General features: G+C 40.5%; 2 protein-coding genes across 6 annotated transcripts; one reads left to right on the forward strand and one right to left on the reverse strand.

Moving 5' to 3' along the window:
- Window positions 1-82: 82 nt before the first annotated feature.
- pkma (pyruvate kinase M1/2a) lies at window positions 83-18,040 on the forward strand. 5 transcript variants are annotated; one of them, XM_042431334.1, is made up of 11 exons: window positions 83-171; window positions 6,929-7,113; window positions 7,858-7,949; window positions 10,625-10,756; window positions 10,886-11,072; window positions 11,257-11,527; window positions 11,700-11,850; window positions 12,058-12,210; window positions 14,093-14,259; window positions 16,301-16,482; window positions 16,717-18,040. In XM_042431334.1, the coding sequence occupies exons 2-11, from the start codon at window positions 6,957-6,959 to the stop codon at window positions 16,821-16,823; spliced, it is 1,599 nt and encodes a 532-aa protein (XP_042287268.1). In that variant the 5' UTR covers window positions 83-171; window positions 6,929-6,956; the 3' UTR covers window positions 16,824-18,040. The 5 variants fall into 5 exon arrangements, with proteins under 5 accessions (XP_042287268.1, XP_042285749.1, XP_042286457.1 ...); XM_042429815.1 differs by having other exon boundaries at window positions 94-176; XM_042430523.1 differs by lacking the exon at window positions 14,093-14,259 and adding an exon at window positions 14,710-14,876 and having other exon boundaries at window positions 94-176.
- A 199-nt stretch (window positions 18,041-18,239) lies between these two features.
- dhdh.2 (dihydrodiol dehydrogenase, tandem duplicate 2) lies at window positions 18,240-22,203 on the reverse strand. The gene is made up of 7 exons (XM_042433959.1): window positions 22,079-22,203; window positions 21,117-21,228; window positions 20,645-20,808; window positions 20,159-20,411; window positions 19,225-19,349; window positions 18,809-18,959; window positions 18,240-18,613 (listed from the first exon to the last, which is right to left on the reverse strand). Exons 1-7 carry the CDS (start codon window positions 22,199-22,201, stop codon window positions 18,504-18,506), a joined length of 1,038 nt encoding a protein of 345 aa, XP_042289893.1. The 5' UTR covers window positions 22,202-22,203; the 3' UTR covers window positions 18,240-18,503.
- Window positions 22,204-22,479: the final 276 nt, after the last annotated feature.

Raw genomic sequence — 22,479 nt, forward strand, 5'->3', positions numbered from 1 at the left:
TAAAATTCATGAACACGGAGTATTCATTTCCATGTATCTGTATCCTCTCGGATGGATATGTCTCAGCATCCCTACAAAGTAGTTCCGTAGAGTGAGGGACTAGGGAGAGATCACCTTGAGCGCGAGTCAGTGTAGCGACACTTCCATCATTTGAAGCAGTTGTTCAACGAGGTAAGGTGAGTATACAGGGAGCAGGGCAGCAGCGTGGTCGTCAGTAGATAACAAGAAGTGATATATTTTAGCTTGTGAGACACTTATGCTGTCACCATAACTACCTTCTAACCCTTCTGACTTATTTCTTAGTATCTTGTGAGCTGGTAAGTCCAGGTAATATATGAGTTCACAGGAGGCTCATTATAATCTAAGCTTTGTATCAAAACCGTGTTTTAAAATGCTAATACACTTGGACGTGTGTGTTTTAACTTCTAAGCCATCTTTTAAAGTGCGGCGTTGCTGGTATCTGTAAGATTTGTACAACGTGGTCGTCTGAAAATGAAAGTAAATTGATGGATTAACAGAAGTAACCTGTCCGGGAACAGCTATTTCTGTTGTTAATTGCTAACACGCTGTAGCCTCGTTTTATTCTAAAACGTATTTGCTGCAAAAAATGTTAAAATTCAGTGTGATGTACGTTAAGCAGTCGCTTCCTGTTGCCTCCTGTGGTGGGTGTGGCCGCTGCGACTCCTCGGCCTCCCATTGGTCATCATCGTGAAGTCTCTGCTTGAGGAAAATGTGACGCAGTGATGAGAACGTGACCTCTAGCGCATCGTCTGCGGCGTATCGACTGTATTTTAATTTAGTTTGCAGTCATAAATTCACCGGAGCTTTAAAACCTCCTTGAATTATTAATAGTATTATGTTATCGTCGTATTCTTGAAGATGCCGGTAGATGAATGAATCATGTTTATGCATTCATTCATCCATCTTTTTTTGTAAATTACCCGCCCATACTCTTTAAATCAACCCTAATTTGGTTAGTTATGTCTTATGAAATAACACACGTATGATAAGTCTAGTTTGAAATGTGGACATCAGCCTTAGCAGCTTCACTGCATCGTGTTGCTGCAGTGGTGCCAAAAAAGTATAGGCCTAGTTGACACAGGATACATGCGCAGCAAAGCAGTAGTCATCCTGCCTGTGTAGGACGTATGTGGCTTTTTAGCTCCTTATCTGAAAGCTCATAGACAGTGCAGTTCTTGGTGTGTGATAACTGCGAGCTATTTGTCAGCCTGTTCCCAGACGACCATGACAAGGCTGTTTCCAAAGGTTAATTTTAAATTGTAATGTCACATCCTTTATCAAATACATTTACTGTGACGTGTAGATCATAGAAGTCATTGCAGTTAGCAGCCTGTAACATAGCCTGCATATAGTACACTTTGTTATGTTTTTGGTGAGAAATAACTGTTTTGCATACAACAAAATTTTGGAGACACTGTCATTGCTGTGCCCTTCCTGGCTGAAGGCCCTGTTGACAAAATGGAGTCTTTATCCCAGAGGACCAGTCGAGTCATACTGTCAAATAAGAAGGAGCTCTGTTAGTTTTTAGCTCAACACCCAGATGTGCTCAGTGTCTTCCTATTACTTACAGCTAGGCTGTTGGTTGAGGTTTGACTACTCTGAATGAACACTCTATGGTGCACAAATGTGTTCTCAAGTCTCATATTTAATATATGTTTAAATTGAAGCAAAAAATAATAATCTTTCATGTTATTCATTGCTCAAATGAGTCTGTATACTTAATCTATAAATCCAGACTGTGATGTGTCTTCAACCACAGATATAAACATCTGGTAAACCAAACAAAAGCATAGGCCTACTTACTGCTGTAATTTTAGCTTGACTGTTGATGTCTGTTTACTCAAAGAAGTACTTTGGCAAGAAACTAGCCATTTTCGAGGATGATTTGTCCTGTGAAATAATAAACTGTGGAGTCCACCAGTTATAGCTGTTAATGGGTGGCAGAACAGCCCTTTTCTGTTTTTGGGTGGCAATGTCCTTGACCTGCTGTTGTGGTTAGGTAGATCAGCTACAGCAGAGTTAGCGGTGAATGCTGTAGACAAGGCATTTTACAGCTGGCACTGCTCTCATGCAGTCCCTCCCCACCTTACTGTTGCTGCATACTTGCTGACTAATACTATGGAAAGCCAGGGTTTGGAACACAACCAATTATAGGTGTGTCTTTGCCACTGCAGACTAGCTGAGTTGCACTGACACAACTGTATGCACTTAGCTTGGTGTAAGATGCTTGGGCTAAAGGTTTTGCCAAATGGTTTAGCACATTTATTTGAAACGCATTAAATATACACAGCATTCTGTACCCTTCATGAACTTAAACCCATCTTGTACCCCATCTAATGTTTGTATTGGAGTTTACAGGTGTAGTTCACAGGCCTGCGTAATGTAAATACCATCGTACAGTATTAGATTTCTAAACAGACTTGCATGCTATGTGTTATTATTAGCCAAGACTGTTTTTAGGCCTGGGGTGTTGTATGACCTAGGTGCGCAGTAACATTGGTGTGACTCTACTCTGGTGTATCTTGGTGGAAGTCTCATGTACGCCCATTGTATAAGGTCATGGAGATTGCCTGGTCACAACAGGCACTCTCTATGCCCTTCATCCTCATTGAAGGGATTTACTCTTGAGCTCCTGAAAGTGTTGTTCGTATGCACGCGTCCTGCAGCAGTCAGTTCTGCTTGCACTGCTGTTGCAAGGAGTAGTTTGCTTACTGGCATTGGAGGCTCCAACACACTGGGGCTCTTGTGGAGGTCAGTGGCAGCGACGTGCCTGTTTGTCCCCAGGAGGAACAGGAAGATCTACTGGGGGTATGTAGTGCAACGTGCAAACGGTGCCGTGGCTGAGTGTGTGTGAGTGATAGAAACCATCTACTGTCTCTGTGAGCCAACTTGGATTAGTCCAGTGTTACGTCACATCCATAGTAGATGGTACTAAATGTCATGTCACCCTGACTGCAATGCTGCTATGGCTGCTAACAATTACACAGGGATATCTTATAGATAAGTGATAAGGGACTTGTTTAGGAAGACAGGGAGTAATAGTGACTAAGAGTATATTATGCCACAAAGGTGAGTGTGTTGGGAAGGGATTGGAAGGGATTATTAGCAGCCAGCTCTAAAGTTAGCCTCGCATCTGTGTCAGGGTTACTGTTGCTGCTGTTGGCCTGTGGCGGCTGCTCACTGGCTGTGCTGGGGTCAGACGTGCTATCCATAGCTGTCAGTTAGCCACTCCTCTGTGTTCGTCCGTAACAACTAGGGGTTGACAAGCTGAATCAGACAGACCGAGACACCTCTGCACTAGTCGCTATCAGATTTTCAAGAGTTAGGCCTATACCAGGACCATACCATTCCCTCTGATAGCTTCAAAAATAACACATGGCTTGTGGATACAGGCAGTATTTAAGGTTGTCTTGCCGGAGGATGACATTTCATTAAAGTGATAAAGATACAAGCTATGGCTTGTTTGCTAATGAAAATTGATCCCTACCTCATGACTAATACAAAGATATTCAGTGACGTTCTGGTGAATGCTCATCCAAATCCTGAAAAAGGTACCAAGGGGAAACAGGCTAAACATAAAACAATGCATGACACTTAGTAATCACTTAGTAAGCCTTGCTGGAAATGTGGGTAAATTATATAGGGGGGGGGGCGTTTACTAAAAATAGCTATGTTTTCTTACATGTCAAAGCTGCACCATTTTGTAGCAAAGCCGACTAGCGTACATACTTTAGTACCATAGCAAGTAAGTTATCAATTTCAACCACTACTATTTGCTATTACTGTTCATATAGACATGCAATTTGATTGTTAATACACATATTTGGTGGAGAATCACAACACCTCTTATATGGAAGTTGTCTGAAAGCTCCTCTGTTTTCACTGGAAGACAGATGTATCCCCTTTAAGTTTTGCAATTGCAACTGTCAATGTTGCAATGTCTTTATAACTGTGAAGCTGTGCATCTTTATTGGTCATACTCTATTAGCAGACCAGTAAAAAGAAAGATATCTAATTAAATGGTTGTCAAGAGCATGTCTAATCAATTCAGCTAGTTATTATATAGAGTTAAGTAATTACATTTTTTTTCAGTGAAATTGTTTAGTCTGTGCAAATATAAAAGCAAATAACAAATGGTCTTCACAAGTTAGAACATATATGCAACTGAAGGATAACATCATGTGTCCACATAGGAGCTTTAACCAGCAAATATTTGTTATTTTAATGTATAAAATACTCATATCAATGAATGGATTATCATCATCAGGTGTTTCTTTTAAATCTTGGAATAGTCCACTCCATGAACTAACTGCCGGTATTTCAGACTGTTTTCTCCCTCGTCCCCTCTGCAGTCTCTCCATGTGGTTCAGCCACTCAGATGTCTGCCTCTAGCTTTTTCATGGCTGTGTGATGCAGCACTGGGATGTGACTCTGCTCACGTACAGCACTGGTCTGGCACTGGACTGCCCCACTGACTAAAGTGTTACATAATCAGTCAGCAGCTCCTGTCGAGAGAGCCTATTGGTGTTCTGGCACTGCCTGGAATCCCCCAACATGATGCATTTGTAATTAGGATGTGATGAGTAAGGGGATGTCTGACTACAAATGCAACGGTCGAATGCAACAGATTTTCCCCTGCGAGACCTACTCTGAATGTACCTTCAGTTGCCGTTGTGCCACCCACAGTTGCAGCCATTAAAAATGTCTATTCTCTGTCTGTCTTGCTACTCTCCCTCGTGAGTACACCAACAGCCACTGCAGCCTGTAACCTAGGACTGGGTAGCCACATTGTAAAACTAAACCAGAACCATTCTTGGTACTTTCACATTCTGGTGTATTTTGCCTTTTCTCTTTCAGGTTTGTTTATTCTGGCTCAATTTTCTTATATTCTTTACTATAGAAACTTGGATTAAATGTTCACATGAATGTTGTAGATGTCCTAGTCTGGGTCTAGATGCACATCTTGTCCCTTGTTTTCAGTAGGACTGTCTAGTCATTGTCGGGTATTAAGAACAGATTTTCCTTCAGAAGGGATCAGAAAATGATGAGAGAATGTTGCCTTAAAGTGATATCAATTTGTAAACCTGTTATTCTACTAAAGACGAAACCAGTGAGAGTGTTCTCTGTTGATGAGCACATCAATATATAATTTAAATAGAGGAACCTAATCTCTCCACTGGGTGGTTTGGACTGAGGCCGGATAGACTGACAAAGAGAAGTGAGCTCCTTGTTTGTTGAAATAGTTGTTCATGCACAGCCAAAACTTACTTTGCAGGTATAATTTTTAAGGTAATTGACAAAAATTTATACTTTTTTAAAATTAGTGTCAGCTGTGAGACCCCATTGTCATACATTATATACTGTATATGTTTATTAGTTTCCTCTAAAGCTCCAACGATTAGTTGATCAATCATTTAGTTGAGTTACAGAAAATTAATCAGAAACAAGTTTGATAATGGAAATAATTGTTTAAGCAAATTTTGAAGCAACGGCAAAAAAAATTACTTTTTTTTTTTTCTTTTTTGGAAAACATGAAAGTTATGACAATTTTTTTCCATCTCATGAGGCTCAGACTCAGTGTGCCAGTGAATCACACTCATTTCTAGTTTCTATCATGTCACCAGATTGGCTGTTGAATCAAACGTTTCTGCCTCAGTCTGCTGTGCTGTCTGACGTGGGTAGTTATGTAACCACAGCAACCAGAGCCATAGCAGAGGCAGCATTCTTTGTCATTGTAGAGTAGCAATGCTACATTCTGCTGAAATACACCTACAGTGCAGCATTAACGGTTTGTTGAAACATGCCTTAATATCATGCTATAAAGAGTTTATACAGTGCCTCTCATTATTCTGTCATGGATAGCCCGAAAGACAAAAAAGACTGTATTGAGCAATTTACCAGTGCACAGGATTTGATGTATTATCTGTTTTGGGCTACAGCATTTGCAAGGGACATTTTTACAGTACGTTTGTGCATTGCTTGCTAGAGAGAAGTGATGAAAGTGTCGTTATGAAAGCTTGGCAATTCCTGACCTGCAGATGAGTTTCGTGATGGGTTATTGCTATATAACTCATGGGGAAGTGGGTGGGGGAGAACAGAATGTACAATACAACAGCAGCCCAATAAGCTTTACTATTCTACTCTCAATAAATAGTATGGAGGCAGTGATGTGCAATGGTACTAGCTGTGGCATGTTTCTTAGTATGTCAGATCAACATTCATCTGTTATCAAACACTGATCAGTTGGCAGCTACACAAGGCAGCAGGAGAGTTTTTTTTTTTTTCTTTTCTCAGTTATCATTGGCATACATTTCTTCACTGTATAAATTGTAGATTGTGCAAAACTACCTAAAAGTCAAATAGTAACACAAGAAAATATAGTCTTGTGCAAATGTTATTTACATAGAATTGCAGTAGTGAGATTTCATAAACCTTATTGTTCGTTTTTTCAGCCTTGGTGGTTGAAGGTAGTCACAAGTAGATATGTGGAGTTAAAACAGCAACCATTGCTCCTTGTTTTACTACACGTTACAACACCAGCAATCAACTTAATTAATTAGATAAGTAATTCACACTGGGAGATTCTGCTTCTCCTTGACTTCACTACTGCAAGGTCAGTTACATAGCAGGATTATGCACAGTATGTTGCTACGGACACTTGGCGAATACTTGAGGGTCATTAATCGCTGGCCAGTGTGATGTACCTCTGTTAGCTCTATGAGTTTTACATAAATACACACACAGTGCAGAATTATCTCCAGCTACCAGGCAAATGTTCTTCACAGATATAGTTTGTGGAAAAGTTTGCTACTTCAAAATGCTACCAAGGTTAAAGAGAGTTGTTGGTTGCTTTCCGTGTAGTTTTTGTCCTTATAGTTTACCTTTTTTTCCCCACTTTTTCCTGTAGGAGCTCTCCAGTTACACCAGTGATCGCCATGCCTCAGCCAAAGTCTCTAGACATGGGCTCCGCCTTCATCCAGACGCAGCAGCTCAACGCTGCCATGGCTGACACTTTCTTGGAACACATGTGCCTGCTGGACATCGACTCCGAACCAACCACTGCCCGCAACACTGGCATCATCTGCACTATTGGTTGGTGAACACTGTCATTCTGCACACCTGCAGATAGAGAGACTCAAACACATACTCACTAGTTTCATCAACATCTTGCCAATTGACCAGCTGGCACATTTGGCACATTTACAGAAATGTTGATTAGTAAATAACTAAATGAAATGAAACACAAACATAACCAGATTGCCTTTCATGATATGTGTTATGGCATTTTATGGGTTTAACATATAATGCATTCAAAGGAAGATTCATGTTGTAGAGCCTCGGCCTCATTTTGATAGATTTGGTTTAGTTTATTACTCTTGGTTGTGATAACATCTAACTTGTCAGCCTAATAGCTGTGGTTGCTAGAGATATTTGGGATATTTGTTCCATTTTTAGATCACATTTATTTATAACAGTTATTCATCCATCTTTGGGAACAAGGCAGGCTACTTGGACATTGGCATTTTGACAGTAACCTGCCTCTTCTTTCACACTGTACTGAACATATGAATACAGCTCCCTAAATATGTACTGTCTCTTTATTCACATGAAAGTAGTGTCTTTTTAAACTTAAAATAAGTAAAACTGGACTCTCCATGCAACTAAATAAAGACTTACACAGATTAAACATGTTGCTCCTGTTTTATTAATTTGAGGAGCCACATTTTTTATTTCAAGTAATACACAATTAACTGTGTAGGGACAAATAAATAACATCAACATTTAAAAAGTTTTAAAAGCCTTTTTTAATCCTTTCCTTTCAATAACTGCTTCCAGGGCCTGCCTCTCGTTCCGTGGATATGCTGAAAGAGATGATCAAGTCTGGAATGAACATTGCTCGCTTGAACTTCTCCCATGGCTCACATGAGGTAGGTCTTTGCACAACCTTTTCTAGTGTGTAAATGAACTTGGCAGGTACAGCTAGCCAAACTGTTAAGTCACGCTCAAACTGTGCTGATAACTTACATTAAACATGGTTCTGTGCTTTATCACAGAATGGTATTGAATGGTATGTTGATCTTTTTGGCAATCTTTGCTTTCTCCTATCTTGCTTTTTCTAGCTTTTCAGACAATTTTGGTGACTTTATGCATAAAGTAACAATGGTGAAAGAAGATGGTCAGCAATGCTCACAGTTAACAAGCACGTAATTCATGACGAACTGTTATCAGCTTGGCTTTAAGCAACACTGAGCCAGCCAGCTTGAATGGAGAAAAACAGTAGTGCTAACTTACTTAAGATTAGAGTTTGGGATAGCTAATCAAGCTCAAGTCAATGTGATGCAGCCTGATTAAGTCTTAAGAGCTGTGTCCCACTCTGCAAAGTGTTTGTGTTCACTTTTCAGGGAGGACTGACCAAGTTAGAGACTCATGTCCAGAGGGTCATCAAATGTATCAACAGAATTATCCAGAATCCATTTGAACTTTTCTACAGTGTGTCACTTTTATCAGATGTCTTTTGACATTTTGACATTTTTGTACAAGAGGACCTTTTAGACTGAGATTCTGCAAAATGATGACAGATTTTTTTTTTATTCTTTTCTTACCATAAAATGTAATTTCACTGCACTCACAGGCATGAAGTATAAATGGCATGCTTAACCATGCACTGCTTTTAGTATTTTACTTGTCAAGGATATAGAAATGATAAATTCTGTTTGAGGTCTTGGGATGGATTCTTTCTTTCTCTTCAGTGTAAAGTGTCTGTGGTTTGTATAGGTCTTGTTGTTTCAGCAGGATCAAAGGTTGGTCCAGGCTGAGATTCAGGGACAACAAAAGACACCTGAGCTCTGTTGGCTTGGTGTACTATAAATACGTCATCTGTAGCTTCCTGCCCTTGCTTTATCTACTCAGCAGGCAGCATGCCTAGATTCTGGAAGTGGGTGTGTACACAAACCAACGCCAAGGTCGATCCACTTTTAACCAAAGTGGGAAGTGAAACGTTCGTTATTTTGCAACTTACATTTCTTAAACCAGTGGGAAAAATCTTGAAAGAAGTGAGAACTAAATCCATGTAACTGAACATTCAACTGTGCGTTCACTTTACATTTTAAAGCAATTGAAAATTATGGACTTGAACCCATACCCATAAACTCAGTCACCTGCTCTAAATTCACTGAGCAGCATTGGTCATAAAACACAACACTGTCTACTTTGCCTCCCTCTCCTACTGAAATGCTGAAACATACTAGAGAATAACACCAGCCAAGATGTCATCCATATGTATTTCTGGCTTCACATCATGTCTCTTCAAGCTACTGGTTTGGCACTTTGCATAATTGAATTAGGTACTCTTTTCTGCAGATGGTGACACTGTTCAGGTTTTCTTTGTCATAGTGCAGTGAGTGTAGTATAGCTCAACATGTTGTCATTATGAAAGGCAGCCAATGTGATTACCTGCCACTTAAGTTATTACCTAAAACCCTTCCCCAGGGGGGCAGCATAAGCCACGTGCAGCAGACGGCTGTCTCCAAAGCCATGAACACTGTGCTACATGTTTATCAACCTGGGTAAAGATGGCCAAATTGGTAACATGACAGTACTGAATGCAACGCTCTTCTAGCATTTCTCCACAGCATTTTATAGTTGGACTACCTTAGCAAGCCTTGTTAGGTGCGTTGGTTGGTAAATTCTCCAGATGTTAATATTTCACTGTAATAAATTGTCTGGCAGCAAAATTTCAACGGCAAAAGTGTACAGTTTCTGTCATCCTTTCAAATAGAATTTTAGGATGCCACACCTTTTTGGTGGCATAAACACACCAGACCACATGAATTAATGATTTTACGGAAGTCTACTTTTTCCCCTGAGCTAGGATTCAGATTGTTCAGTGTGTGTCTATTGTTCACCACCAACTTTACTGAGGGATTTCCTACTGTGAAACACTGCACTTACTCATAACGGAAACTTGAAGCAAAATACCCTGATCTTTATTGGTGGTGTTTGATGTATCATAAGAGTAATATATGACCTGTGGTCAAGGACACATAATTGTGATGACTACTCTATGTGTCATACTATATGACACTGTTTGATTCAGTTTACTACTCCCAACAGTTGTATAGATATCTGTAACTTTTAGAGAAAGTTAAGTCTTGGATCTGATTTAATGAAACTTAATTACTGTATTTTAAACTTAAAGACTCACAGTTACTTTGCTTGATCAATCCAGATTTCTCTGTGACTCTTAACATGTCAGTCAGGGTGGTAAAATGAACTCTATTTGCCCGTAGTGGTGCTGACCTTATGGTTCATATCAATGACTGTATGAGTTGTCGGATACACCTTATCTTTTAATTGCCCTAGATAAAACCTAGATCGTACAGTAACTCATATACCTGTGACAATACCAAATTGGGGTTTCTTTTTTTTTTTTCATTTCAATGTGTGCACTAACAGCAGAGGATCAGATAAAAAGGCTGGTTAGGGGTAACAGATTTGATCAACATGTCTGTGTCTTTGAGCAGCTGCTTCTTCTGTATATCTTGCTTAGTCCTTTTACTCTGAAGATAATTTAAATGTGATGTGATCCTCTTCTTTTCTGTAGTACCACGCAGAGACCATCAAAAATGTGCGCGAGGCATGTGAGAGCTTCGAGCCTGGCAGTATCCAGTACAGGCCCATCGGTATTGCTCTGGACACCAAGGGCCCAGAGATCAGGACTGGCCTCATCCAGGGAGTGAGTTCAATACCACCTGTTTCCTACGCTTGCACCATAACCGTATTCTTTTGTTATTTCTTATTGATTGTTGTTAGAAATGTTGCATGAATATAACCCTAACACAAAGTAAAACTGATAATTTGACAGAGCGGCACAGCTGAGGTGGAGCTGAAGAAGGGCAGCATGATCAAGATTACCTTGGATGATAGTTACCAGGAAAAGTGTAGTGAAGAGGTCCTCTGGCTCGACTACAAGAACATCACCAAAGTAGTGGAAATTGGCAGCAAGATCTACATTGACGATGGACTCATATCCCTGCAGGTCAAGGAGATTGGTGAGTGGAAGAGTGGCTGAATCACCCTAGGTTAAATGATGATTTTGTAGTATGTCTATTATTTTCATTCATTCATAATTTGTGTAGTGTGTCTGTTGTGATCGATTTAGAAAGTTTGGAAAACTGTCATGTAATTATACCCAATGAAAAACTTAAGCTCTTTAATATTTTCTTGCCTCTCAAGGCTCTGATTTCCTCATGTGCGAGATTGAGAACGGTGGCACCCTGGGAAGTAAGAAGGGAGTGAACCTCCCCGGTGCTGCTGTAGACCTGCCCGCTGTTTCAGACAAGGACATCAAAGACCTGACGTTTGGCGTGGAGCATGGAGTCGACATGGTCTTTGCCTCCTTCATCCGCAAAGCGGCAGATGTACACGCTGTCAGAGCAGTGCTGGGAGATAAAGGCAAAGACATCAAGATCATCAGCAAGCTCGAGAACCACGAGGGTGTGCGCAGGTGAGTGTGTGGATCAAGTGCTCTTTCTTTTCTCTTTATGTGTTGGGTTCAGCTTTTGCCATGCGGTATATCTTGTGAAAATGCCCAAGAACAAATCCTATCAAAAAATCTCTATGATATCTGATAGTTGTACTTTGTGATGTAAATGGTTATTTTTCTGTCTGTTTTCCAGGTTTGATGAGATCATGGAGGCCAGCGATGGTATCATGGTTGCCCGTGGTGACCTGGGTATTGAGATCCCCACAGAAAAGGTCTTCCTAGCCCAGAAAATGATGATTGGTCGCTGCAACAGAGCTGGCAAGCCGATCACATGTGCCACTCAGGTCAGATAACATCAAAGGTCATACTGTATTTCTTGGGTTATATTTCTCCCAGGAGCTTACGTTAACCAAGACTGGCAGATGACTGGCTGTACTGGGAAGATTTTATGTGTATATATGTGCTGCTGTGTGAATGTGACACTCCAATTAACTTGCCCTGAAACATCTTATGTTGAGATTTGTTGATGTTACCTTCTGACCGCCACGCAGATGTTGGAGAGCATGATCAAGAAGCCCAGGCCCACCCGCGCTGAGGGAAGTGACGTAGCCAACGCCGTGTTGGACGGAGCTGACTGCATCATGCTGAGCGGAGAGACTGCCAAGGGAGAGTACCCTCTGGAGGCAGTACGCACACAGCACATGGTGAGTTAATGTATATTAAATATAACCATAATAAGCATGGAAATTATCTATAAGCAAAGAACAAATCGCTATAATTGAAAAGTAAGACTGATTGGAGAAATTATGTTCATGAGATAATCTTGCATGATTTGTCAATTTTAACTTTAAAAAATGTTTAGTCACAGAAAAAAAATCATTAGCAGCTGCTGGGAGATTAAGCTTTTGTGTTTTCTGATTTTTTGTGTTCACCTGAACACATCTATCACTTCTCAGTCAGTTGCCCATTGGCGCAGCATCTTTTTTCCACTTGGCCAAACTTCAGCTACTAAAGGTGGTGTCAGAAGGAGTGTCAGGCCAACTGGAAGCTTTGATAGACTTTCACTGCCTATTAATTATGTCAATAAACAATCAATAAATTAATCAGTAAACATTTGATCAGTCAAGGCTAAAAATATTGATAATGTGCAAAGTTGCTGTTAGGGTGTTTTCAGTTACTAGACTAATGCAAATTTTCTACACAGTTGGGATAACTGTCATACAATAAGAATGACACAGTAAAAGGTGATGATTACCTTTATAACATGTTGGTACATTTGCGTCCAACCACACTGAAGTAAATGTCTGCTGCTGCACTTCTTCATTTATCCAATCCACCGTCGTGGCTGCTCTTCTCAGTTTCTTGCTCTAGTATCCCCAAACTAACCCGCCCAATTTTATCAACAGAAATTTACAGTGCATGTCTAACCCTGAATGATACAAATGTACAGTACCAGTCACACCTTCTCATTCTCTTTGACTGGTACTGTACACTTTCAGATTTTGTAAGCTTTTAAATGATTAATCAATTATTGATCATTAATGTGGCTGACAAGGAAATTGCTTAAAATTTGCATCCTTAATGCCTACATTTGTTACGGGGGGGGTTTGCTAGTCAGGGACAGACACAAGTAAACCACCTTTTTGAAGGTTGTTAATAATTCACACTTGGTGAATGTTTTGATCAAAATCACAATTAGTATGAATTTCATAGATGGATAATCCCGCTAATGCTGTCTCGCCTGTCTTTCATTGTTCAGGCCCTTCTTGGCTAACCTCCACTGTTCTCGGCTCCACTTGTTGTTTTTTTCTTTGCACTGCTATGCAGATGCAGGAGTGACTCAGCATTCTTGTAGTTCCTGCCACTGAGCTTATTGCCCTTATGTTTAAGTTGCATGGGGTGCCTCACAGTCTGACGTAAACATGGCTTGTTTTCACCTAAAACCATACTTTTATTGTGAAAACTAGTATACCAGTGTAAAAATATACACGGATTAACACTGCTTCTAAACAACTTCTTCCAACTGACATTTTCTTTATCTCATTTACTTCAATCTTTATAATAATTGTCTTGTTCATTCTTCCTGTATTTATGCTTCTTTTCATCTTTGTGTGCAGTGTGTGGCATTTTTAATTCCTAGCTCCCCTTTTCAACTCCCAGTTGCCCTAAGTTTTACAATAGTTTTTAAGGTTGAATAGTCCTTTTTAAAAGATAGTTTCAGTAGTACAGTTACCTTAACTACAGATTAGCATGAACTCTGTTGTACTATTTTACATGTAATACATCATGTAAGTGGTTTTGGCAAAATTTTGACTCTTTGATATGTTTTAACTTTGATGTTTTCATGTTTTCCCCCACTAACTGCACACCTAAACTCTTCTATTCACTATCTCTCCTGTTCTTTACATCTGTCCCTTCTGTTCACTATTACCTTCCACTCTACTTGTGTCTCTAACATTGTCCCTTTTGTGTTTCCTGTATTCCTTTCCCTTTTCCTCTTTTCCTGTCATTTCCCTCATTTTACATCTGCGTTTGCCTGGTGTGGGAATGCCTTTGCTTGATGCATCTTGCCCTCACCTGTGCCAGATTGCTCGTGAAGCCGAGGCAGCCATGTTCCATCGGCAGGTGTTTGAGGACCTGCGTCGCTCCACGCCGCACTGCAAAGACCCTGCTGAGGCCATTGCAATCGGCGCTGTTGAGGCCTCCTTTAAGAGCTTAGCCTCTGCGATGATTGTGCTCACAGGCTCTGGAAGGTAGGCAGGATATCTAATCCTCGCAGGTCGAGGAGGACACTGGTATCGGTGCTCAAAGTGTCTGAGAGAGGGAGAGTAGGGCAAGACAGGGACTGACTGAGCAGGTAACTAGGAGAGCCTGGCAAACACCCAAGGTAGACTGCTGGTTGATTTTTGCACGTGATCACAAGTTAAAGAGTAAAATGTTAATGTAAGAAGGTACAAATTAACACATTAACCCAACAGTTTTTCTCTTAATATCACCCTTGACTGATGTTGGGCCTCTCTTAATTTGCTGCAGTGTTAAAGTAGCAATCAGCCCAACATTACCCCAACAACTGACTTTAACCAGGAGTCTAGCTAAGTGTTTTCCAGGCACTCCCAGGAGTGTGAATGACTCGGTGTGCAGTAGTAGTGGTGTGTGATTGAGAGTAACCCCCCACCCTTCCCTCATGGTCGTTTGGGGCTCAGATAGCACGGGAGGCTGAGGCGGCCACCTTCCACAGACAGCTGTTCGAGGAGCTGAGGAGACACTCTCAACTGACCAGAGACCCCTCAGAGGCTGTAGCTGTTGGAGCTGTTGAGTCCTCCTTCAAATGCTCCGCCAGTGCCATAATTGTTCTCACCAAGACTGGGAGGTAAGAAAGAAAAGGATAGAAGAAAAACACTTATAGTCTAAAAGGTAAGATGTTGCCAGCCACATCCAGCACTGCTCCTAATGTGCTCTTAAATATCCCTTCTCCTTTCGATTTTGTGTGGTGTGTGTGTGTGTTTGTGTGTGCGTGTCTGAATTGCACTGTTACATAGGGTGGGTGGAGATAGCTGATTGTAAGAGTTGCCCCTCTTATACAGAAATCCTGCAATATTGCCATAAGGAGGCCCATCATTTTCCCAGCTTTGCTTTTTTTTTTTTTACACTGAACCAAACAAAGCCAACATAATGCCATCCCTGTGTGTGAATTTTAGATAGCATGCCGGCGTTACGGAATCAAAGGCATGACGTGTAACACAACAGCGTTGGCGTCTGTGGTGTGTAGTCCCACCATGCCGGCTGTCCCTTTTTACACAAACGTCAATCCGGCAATGTGACTACCTCTGCTGCTGGCTTAATGGCTTAACAACAATGCTGCAGAGCTCTCTCTGACCAGGGAAGTGAAAAGGTTGCATTGCATATGAGATCTAATAAAACAGAGTGCCACATAGTCACAAATATATCAAATCATATCAAAACATTACTGTAAATCACTGGCTGTACACACAGTGCTTGCTGCCATGTACATATAGACTTGTTGCAGCAGTGTAGCCTTACAAAAGCTTGATTTCACAGCGGGACAGCCCTGAGCCTTCAGTGTTTGAGGGTGGACATTTGGATTTAGCCACTGATAGTGACCTAAAGCCTTTGGACACCCATGATACACCATAAATGTTGTCACTTATTTTGACTGATTAGACCTCTCAGGACTGTGTGGGCATTTACTGACTGTGCTTGGCTTCCCAGACTATCCTGTTGTTTTATTGCACCCATCAGGCTAGGACAACTCAGCAGATTTATTGTTTTTAATTAATTATTAACAAAGCATATTACTACTAAATCTTAGGAGCCTCAATCAATCAGAATACCTGAAAACATGTTTATGGGTATTCAAAGTTGGCAATCACACCGCATAGATTCCTCCAGGAATCTGTCTGCACTGAGTTAATTTACATGCACAAAGTATTCAGGTTAATGAGTTATAGTGTTTAACTTCATTTTCTGCTTATGAATGTATATCTAAATAATCTATACTCTTTATGTAACATATAGAACACATTGCTTTGGTAACTGAGCCTCTTTCTGACTCTGCAAACCAAGAGGAAACAGATTTTGTGTGCTCGGAGATACCTGAAGTACCTCCATAACTCTATCCATGACTCAATATTTTAGCATTTACCTTACTCTGCCATTTCTCTTTCTAATCATCAGAATGAACTGGCCATACTGTTCTAATCATTAGTTTAAAGAAAAATACAGAGTGAGGTAACTTAAATGCTCAACCATGTCTTTCTGTGTGTGTATTTGCAGGTCCGCCCACCTGATCTCCAGGTACAGGCCCCGTGCCCCCATCCTCGCTGTAACCCGTAACGCCCAGACAGCTCGCCAAGCGCACCTGTACCGCGGCATCTTCCCCGTCCTCTACACCAAGCCCGCCAACGATGTGTGGGCTGAGGATGTCGACATGCGCGTCAACTTTGCCATGGATATGGGTAAGGCTTTACACCTGTATCATTTCCACTATGCAATACTTGTATTTAAAAGTGTTGCAAAAGAAGTTCACATATATTCAGCAACAATCACTGTCAAAAAATAAAAAACCTTAGTGGAATCCTGGGATGAAAATACTTACTTACTGCTGTGAGCATTTGATCAAAGACACTCTGCTTGACAGAATTTAATACATTAAATAAACAATGCTTTGTTGATTTATGTTTAATTTCCAGGCAAAGCCAGAGGCTTCTTCAAGGCAGGTGATGTCGTCATCGTCTTGACTGGCTGGCGTCCAGGCTCTGGTTACACCAACACCATGCGTGTGGTTCTGGTGCCCTGAACGGCCAACAGAGCATCTCTGTTTTCTCCCTCCACCTTCATCTATCTTTCATAGCTCTCCACCCCACACTCCACTCTTGCTCACAGACCTTATCAACCAACACACAGGCTCAGAGTCAACCCCTGAACTATTTTAGGATTTAGGCAATAATACAAAAAAAAGATCAAAAATGAATAGAGTATAGCCTTCATGACCCAAGAGCCATTTTGGGTGGGAGTGGAGGCTTGTTCTGTACAATTCCACTTTATGTCCATTCCTCTCAAATCTCTCAATCAAACCAGTCTTCAGGGCCTCAGATTAATACACCCTGACCAGAAACTGCTGTATTTATTCACTCAAGCACTTGTATTCTTTAAAGTGAACCAGTATAAGAGTGAATGCATCCCGATCCGTATGCATGCGCATACTGGCTATTGTTTAGGTGGAGTTGGTGGTCAAGCGGGCTGATAATGACGGAGCAGTTTTTAGTAACGAAACAGTTCACTTATCGCACTCCTCTGCCGAATTAACGAACAAAACAGTGGCATTCTCAGTCAAGGGCTCCTTCCACAGTGCAGCCTCAGCTCCACCGCTCCACCCAAACAGATCCTTCTGTAGTGCTGTCTGTTTGAAGTGTCCTCTCTTAATGCCAGCTTTCACTGTATTTTAAGTGTATCTGTACTTGTTGCACTCCTAAACTACTCCAGACAATGTTACATTCTATATTATACTTGACTATTGTGAATGGTGAAGTTGTGTTTTGAGACATCCAAGACAACTTATATTTTGTCTAACTATAGAGAAATGTTAGTTTTGGATGTCCACTTCAGAGTTGTTCAAGGTAGTTACTGTATTTGTGTTTTTAGATGTGTCATGAAGCCTTTAAATTTATTTGCATTTGGATCATATTTACTTATGAATCATGTATGGTTCACTAAAGTCGACTGATATAAATGAGCACTTTTAGGGTTTTTTCGCAGGGGACCTGATGTAGGGATGAAGCCCTGTCCCTCTCAGCCCCGTTGGGTTATGGGTAGAACCCCTCAGCTTGTCTTTGTCTTTGTCTCTTTCTACATCAGTGACCCACTGTTGCTGTGTTCATGTGTCTAACATGCTTTTGATTGTAATGCTAGAGTATAAGAACTAACTAAATGTAAAGGGGTAATATAAAGTTTAGCTGGTGTTCTGAGCTGTCCTTAACGACTGGATTTCCATCAATAAAAGAGATGAGCACTTAACTCTGCCTTGCAAATGTTTTGTTTGACAGTGAATAATCATGGATTTATGTGTAACTTTACAGATGGTACTACATTAAATTAACTTGGACTCAGGTGAAAAATTCTGGAAAAACTAGAAATGTTGGCATTGAAAATGTATTTTATAAATGATCAAAGGTTGTACAGTGTTTCAGTGAATAGTTAGACTTAACTTAGTCAGTGACATTGTGGATAGGTTTATTATTGCAGCTTAAAAATATGTTAAGCATCTTGGATCAGAACAAATTTATCCTTTTAAAACAAAACATGATCAGCCAAATAAGACAAAGATAAACAGGTCATAGAAAATGAGCTTTCTTTATCCTCACAAAAGGTTAACATAGTCCTCACTGACAGTGTAATAATGTAAATTACAGTGAAAACAATTTATTCTCCATTATATCCTCATTCTATTCGACAAGAGACATCAGTGCATGTTTAACATTTACTGGCAGTCCTGGCTATACACGACCCCCACCTGCCTGCGAACCTCATCCTCCACCTCAGCCAGCAGAAGAGAGTCAGCATGAGACATAACTGCACTCTCCTTCAGCCCTATGTTGAAAAAAAAAACAAAAAAACATTAAGAACATATGCAGTGAATGGCTGTTGATGTTTCAGTGTTTCTGATGCCACCTTGTGTTGAAAGTGTGTATAACAAGTAACTTTGCCTGAACAGATGACAGATTACTGATTGTGCTTGTTTGAGCCATTTAGTTTATACATGAATTAAAAATTTCTCACACATACCTTTGAGCAAACACTGTCGAACCTCCTCTGCTTCGTATCGCATCCCTGTACTGTTGATGAAGTTAAGAGGCAAGTAGGGTTCTGGTACTGGGTACTGAGTCTCCTTCCCATTCACCACTAATGCCGTGGGACACCACATATGGGCAGGGATCTAAAAAAACATGCCGTCAGAAAATCTTCACAAAAATGACAGCAGATATTCAATTACTGTGTGTACAGAATATCACGCTCAGTGAAAAAACATCTTATGTTAATCTCTAATGTCCTTCCATTATTGCTTGACAGATGACCTTATTTCACTTACCAACCTTCAATTTTATATTGAACATGCAAATGTACACAGTGCAAGGGGGTGCTGTATTTCAGACAATGATTTGAATATAATTGGGTCATGCAGTCTTCATGTGATGACCTACCTGGATGGTTCCCTTTGTGCCTGCGATAATAGCATCATTGGGCAGCTGTACACCCAAAGAGCAAGTGAACACCGCCATCCTGTTCTTGGAGAACTTCAGAGTGACAACCATAGTGTCATCCACTCCTGCAATAACATATACATATTTATCATCCATGTTTAATAAAAAATGTAAACACTGTAAGCAGCAAACAAGCACAAAAACTTGCAAAGAGGCAGGAGTACATCGACAGTATGCAGTAAGTGACTTTATTCTTTGAGCTGATGTTTTGGCAACAGCCTGCCTTCTTCAGAGCCTGAATACAGCAATAATAATAATAATAATAAGTGCTACATAAATGATTATTATATGCTTTCCACTGCTGCATAAGACGTCTTCCATGCTGACTGCAAACAAAAGCTTGAGTCAGTAAATGCTATTGTGTTTTATATTGAAGAAGAATACAAGTGTGCAACGCAATAATTCGTGTCTGGACTTTCAAACCTTATCATGTGCCAGTTAACACGTAAAAAATAAAGTGACAGAGATAAGAGGTGTAGTCTTATCAAAACATGAGATCTAATAAAACAGAGCACTTCTGTTCTCATTTCACACAGGCATCATACTAGCACAGCAAAAACTGTTCAAGCTCCAACTTAAAAACTCAATGGGGTCACCCATGTGACCTGTGTGTGATTTCTTTCTCTAAAAGAGGAAGCAGTGGTGAGCAGGATGACTTGGCCATGACAACAGACTTCTTTCTTCTCTTCACATAATATGTGAGCAAAAGGGTTGTTTTGTCACAGCAAGAAAAACTCAGAATGAACCAGTAATTCTCACCACTGTTGATGAACTTACCCAGCATTAGTGTGTATTAGTATTAGTGTATTTGTAACTCAATAAAGTGATACTTTTGCTTTGGAAATCATATCTGTGACACCCTCTTTATTGTTACCTGTCTCCAGGCAGAACCCTGTGGCCTGGATGCACTCTGGCTTCTCTCCGTTATACACCATGCTTATGAACTGCAGGCAGTAGATGCCGATATCCAGCATTGCTCCTCCACCCAGCTCCTTCTCCACTGCTCTTGGTACGTGCATTATTGGCACACCAAACTCCGATCTCACCATCTTCACCTCGCCCACCTCCCCCTGGGCCAACAGCCGTCTGATCTCTACTGAGGCTGGGAAGAATCGGGTCCAGACAGCCTGGAGCAAAGAACAGAGGGATGTGATTACAGTTACATTTAGTTCAGTACTTAAACTGGTAGGTTTTACTATGCAGAGTAACTAACGCTCTTAGCCGCAGTTAAATACAGGACTGTTTGTCCACCTATGAGTCAGGCTTTATGTGGTCTATTTACTGCTCTTTTAGGAAATATGAATAATTGAGTATTACATAAAAAAACACTGCAGTCCGTTTGGTCTGCTCCAGTCTGTACCTCCATGAGAAAGACGTCATTCCTCTTGGCACAGGCCAGGATCTCCTTCACCTCCTTAGTGTTCATGGCCAGCGGCTTCTCACACAGCACGTTCTTCTTAGCGTTCATAAACAGCAAACAAGTGCTCAGATGGTAGGGATGGATAACGCCAACATACACCACATCTGCGCACACACACACACAGAAATGCACAGACCAGAGAGCATACTTTAGGAAGTGAGATTATTCTTTTTGTAAAATATGTATCTAAAAAGAAAAAATAACCTAGCAGGAATTAAAGAAACAGTTCTGGGTCAAATTGAAGTGTGAATAAATGGAGATTGAACAGTGGTTGGGGTTTGCTGTGTTGGAAAGTTTCACCTTTGATTTGAATGCTCTGGAACAGAAAACAACATTGTACAAAACAATTAAAATACCAAATGCTAAGAGCCATCAACCATTCAAATTTGACCCAGGTCTGACACACACTGACCGATGTTTGGATCTCTGGCCAGCTCCTCATAGCTGCCATATGCTTGGGGGATGCTGTGCTTTTTGGCAAACTTCTGTGCATCCTCCAACTTGCGAGCTGCCACGGCTACAACCTATGAATACAATTCAAAATTGTTACCACAACAAGGTGTTCCTCTCCTACCTTGATGGAAGGTCTGTTATAATCTAACTTGTTGCAGTCTATATGCCAAGGCTGATGTTTAGACTAAAGTCAAATATTATCTTCCCAACTACTGTATATCAATTCAGTACAGCCCTATTAGATTTTCTGCATAACCCAAATAATAATTGGATGGTATGCAAGAACAGAACTCTGCTTTTCTCAGACTCTGCTCAATGAATTGACATCAATTGTAATTTGCAAAATAACTGAACTGGCACTTTTTCACAATCTGCCCATTATATTCAGTTTAGAAACTGAGAATCAGTAGTACATGTTTTGGGGGGGTCCAATAATTAATTTATTAATTATCTTTAGTCTTCAAAACTGCACATTGTGAATTAAGACACGTGATACATTAAGTTTGTCTCTTTGGTAAAAAGTTTATTTTGCAATTTAAATACTATATTGCTGAGTTTTTCAAAAACGAAAAGCCGTATATATACCGTAATTCTTCGGTTTTGCAGTGCACGTTTAGTGCGTATTTTACGGTAAAAGTAAGTCAAAGTGTTGGAAACACTGCAGATTACAGTGTACAAATCCCATAATCTGACGTCGAGTTTCAGTGATTTATTGCTCTTTAAAGCTGCAGGTTGCACACCTGCAACATTATGTCTTAGTAATTTGATGAAAAATTGATTTGAACAGAATGAGTGAGAATCGAAAGGAACAGATCAGACGAAGTCCGCACGAAGCAATAAACCTCACGCAGTCCTGGTGAAACGTTTTAAGATTTTAATCACAGGGTGCATTTGTGTCTAAGCGTCTTCTAATACTCATACCTGATGGTCTTCCGGAGGAAGAGTTTTCAAGGCCACAGTGAAGTCATGACTGATCTTCCCCGCGCTACAGATTCCCCATCTGGTTGCCATATTGGACAAAGCAAACTGACAGGTCGAGTTCATATCAGCTGCTGCGCAGGCTTCTCGCCACAAGGTGGAGACACAGTATTAATTTTGACTGTGTGACGTAACGTTGCACAAAATAACATGATGATGTGGTGTTGTTGTTGATGATAATTATCAAAGATGTTGAATTGTCTTGACAGGTACGTGACCTCCAGTTAGTTAGTGATGATAGAGCAAATAAAAGTGTATCAAACAAGCTACATTTAACTCGTTTTTCACTATAATAATGACCTTTCATCTTACATTTTGACAATAGTGTTAATGCCACTACTAAG

Source organism: Thunnus maccoyii, chromosome 1 (assembly GCF_910596095.1).
Source record: "Thunnus maccoyii chromosome 1, fThuMac1.1, whole genome shotgun sequence".
NCBI classification, from domain to species: Eukaryota; Metazoa; Chordata; class Actinopteri; order Scombriformes; family Scombridae; genus Thunnus; species Thunnus maccoyii.

Excerpts from the sequence above, each read along its gene's own strand:
- pkma (XM_042431334.1), top strand. The coding sequence starts at position 6,957 with ATGCCTCAGCCAAAGTCTCTAGACATGGGCTCCGCCTTCATCCAGACG. Across the intron at positions 11,073-11,256 it reads CCTGCAGGTCAAGGAGATTG|GCTCTGATTTCCTCATGTGC; the intron begins GTGAGTGGAAGA and ends TTGCCTCTCAAG. Across the intron at positions 12,211-14,092 it reads CAGTACGCACACAGCACATG|ATTGCTCGTGAAGCCGAGGC; the intron begins GTGAGTTAATGT and ends CACCTGTGCCAG.
- dhdh.2 (XM_042433959.1), bottom strand. The coding sequence starts at position 22,201 with ATGAACTCGACCTGTCAGTTTGCTTTGTCCAATATGGCAACCAGATGG. Across the intron at positions 20,809-21,116 it reads GGCCAGAGATCCAAACATCG|ATGTGGTGTATGTTGGCGTT; the intron begins GTCAGTGTGTGT and ends GTGTGTGCGCAG. Across the intron at positions 18,614-18,808 it reads TCGACAGTGTTTGCTCAAAG|GGCTGAAGGAGAGTGCAGTT; the intron begins GTATGTGTGAGA and ends TTTTCAACATAG.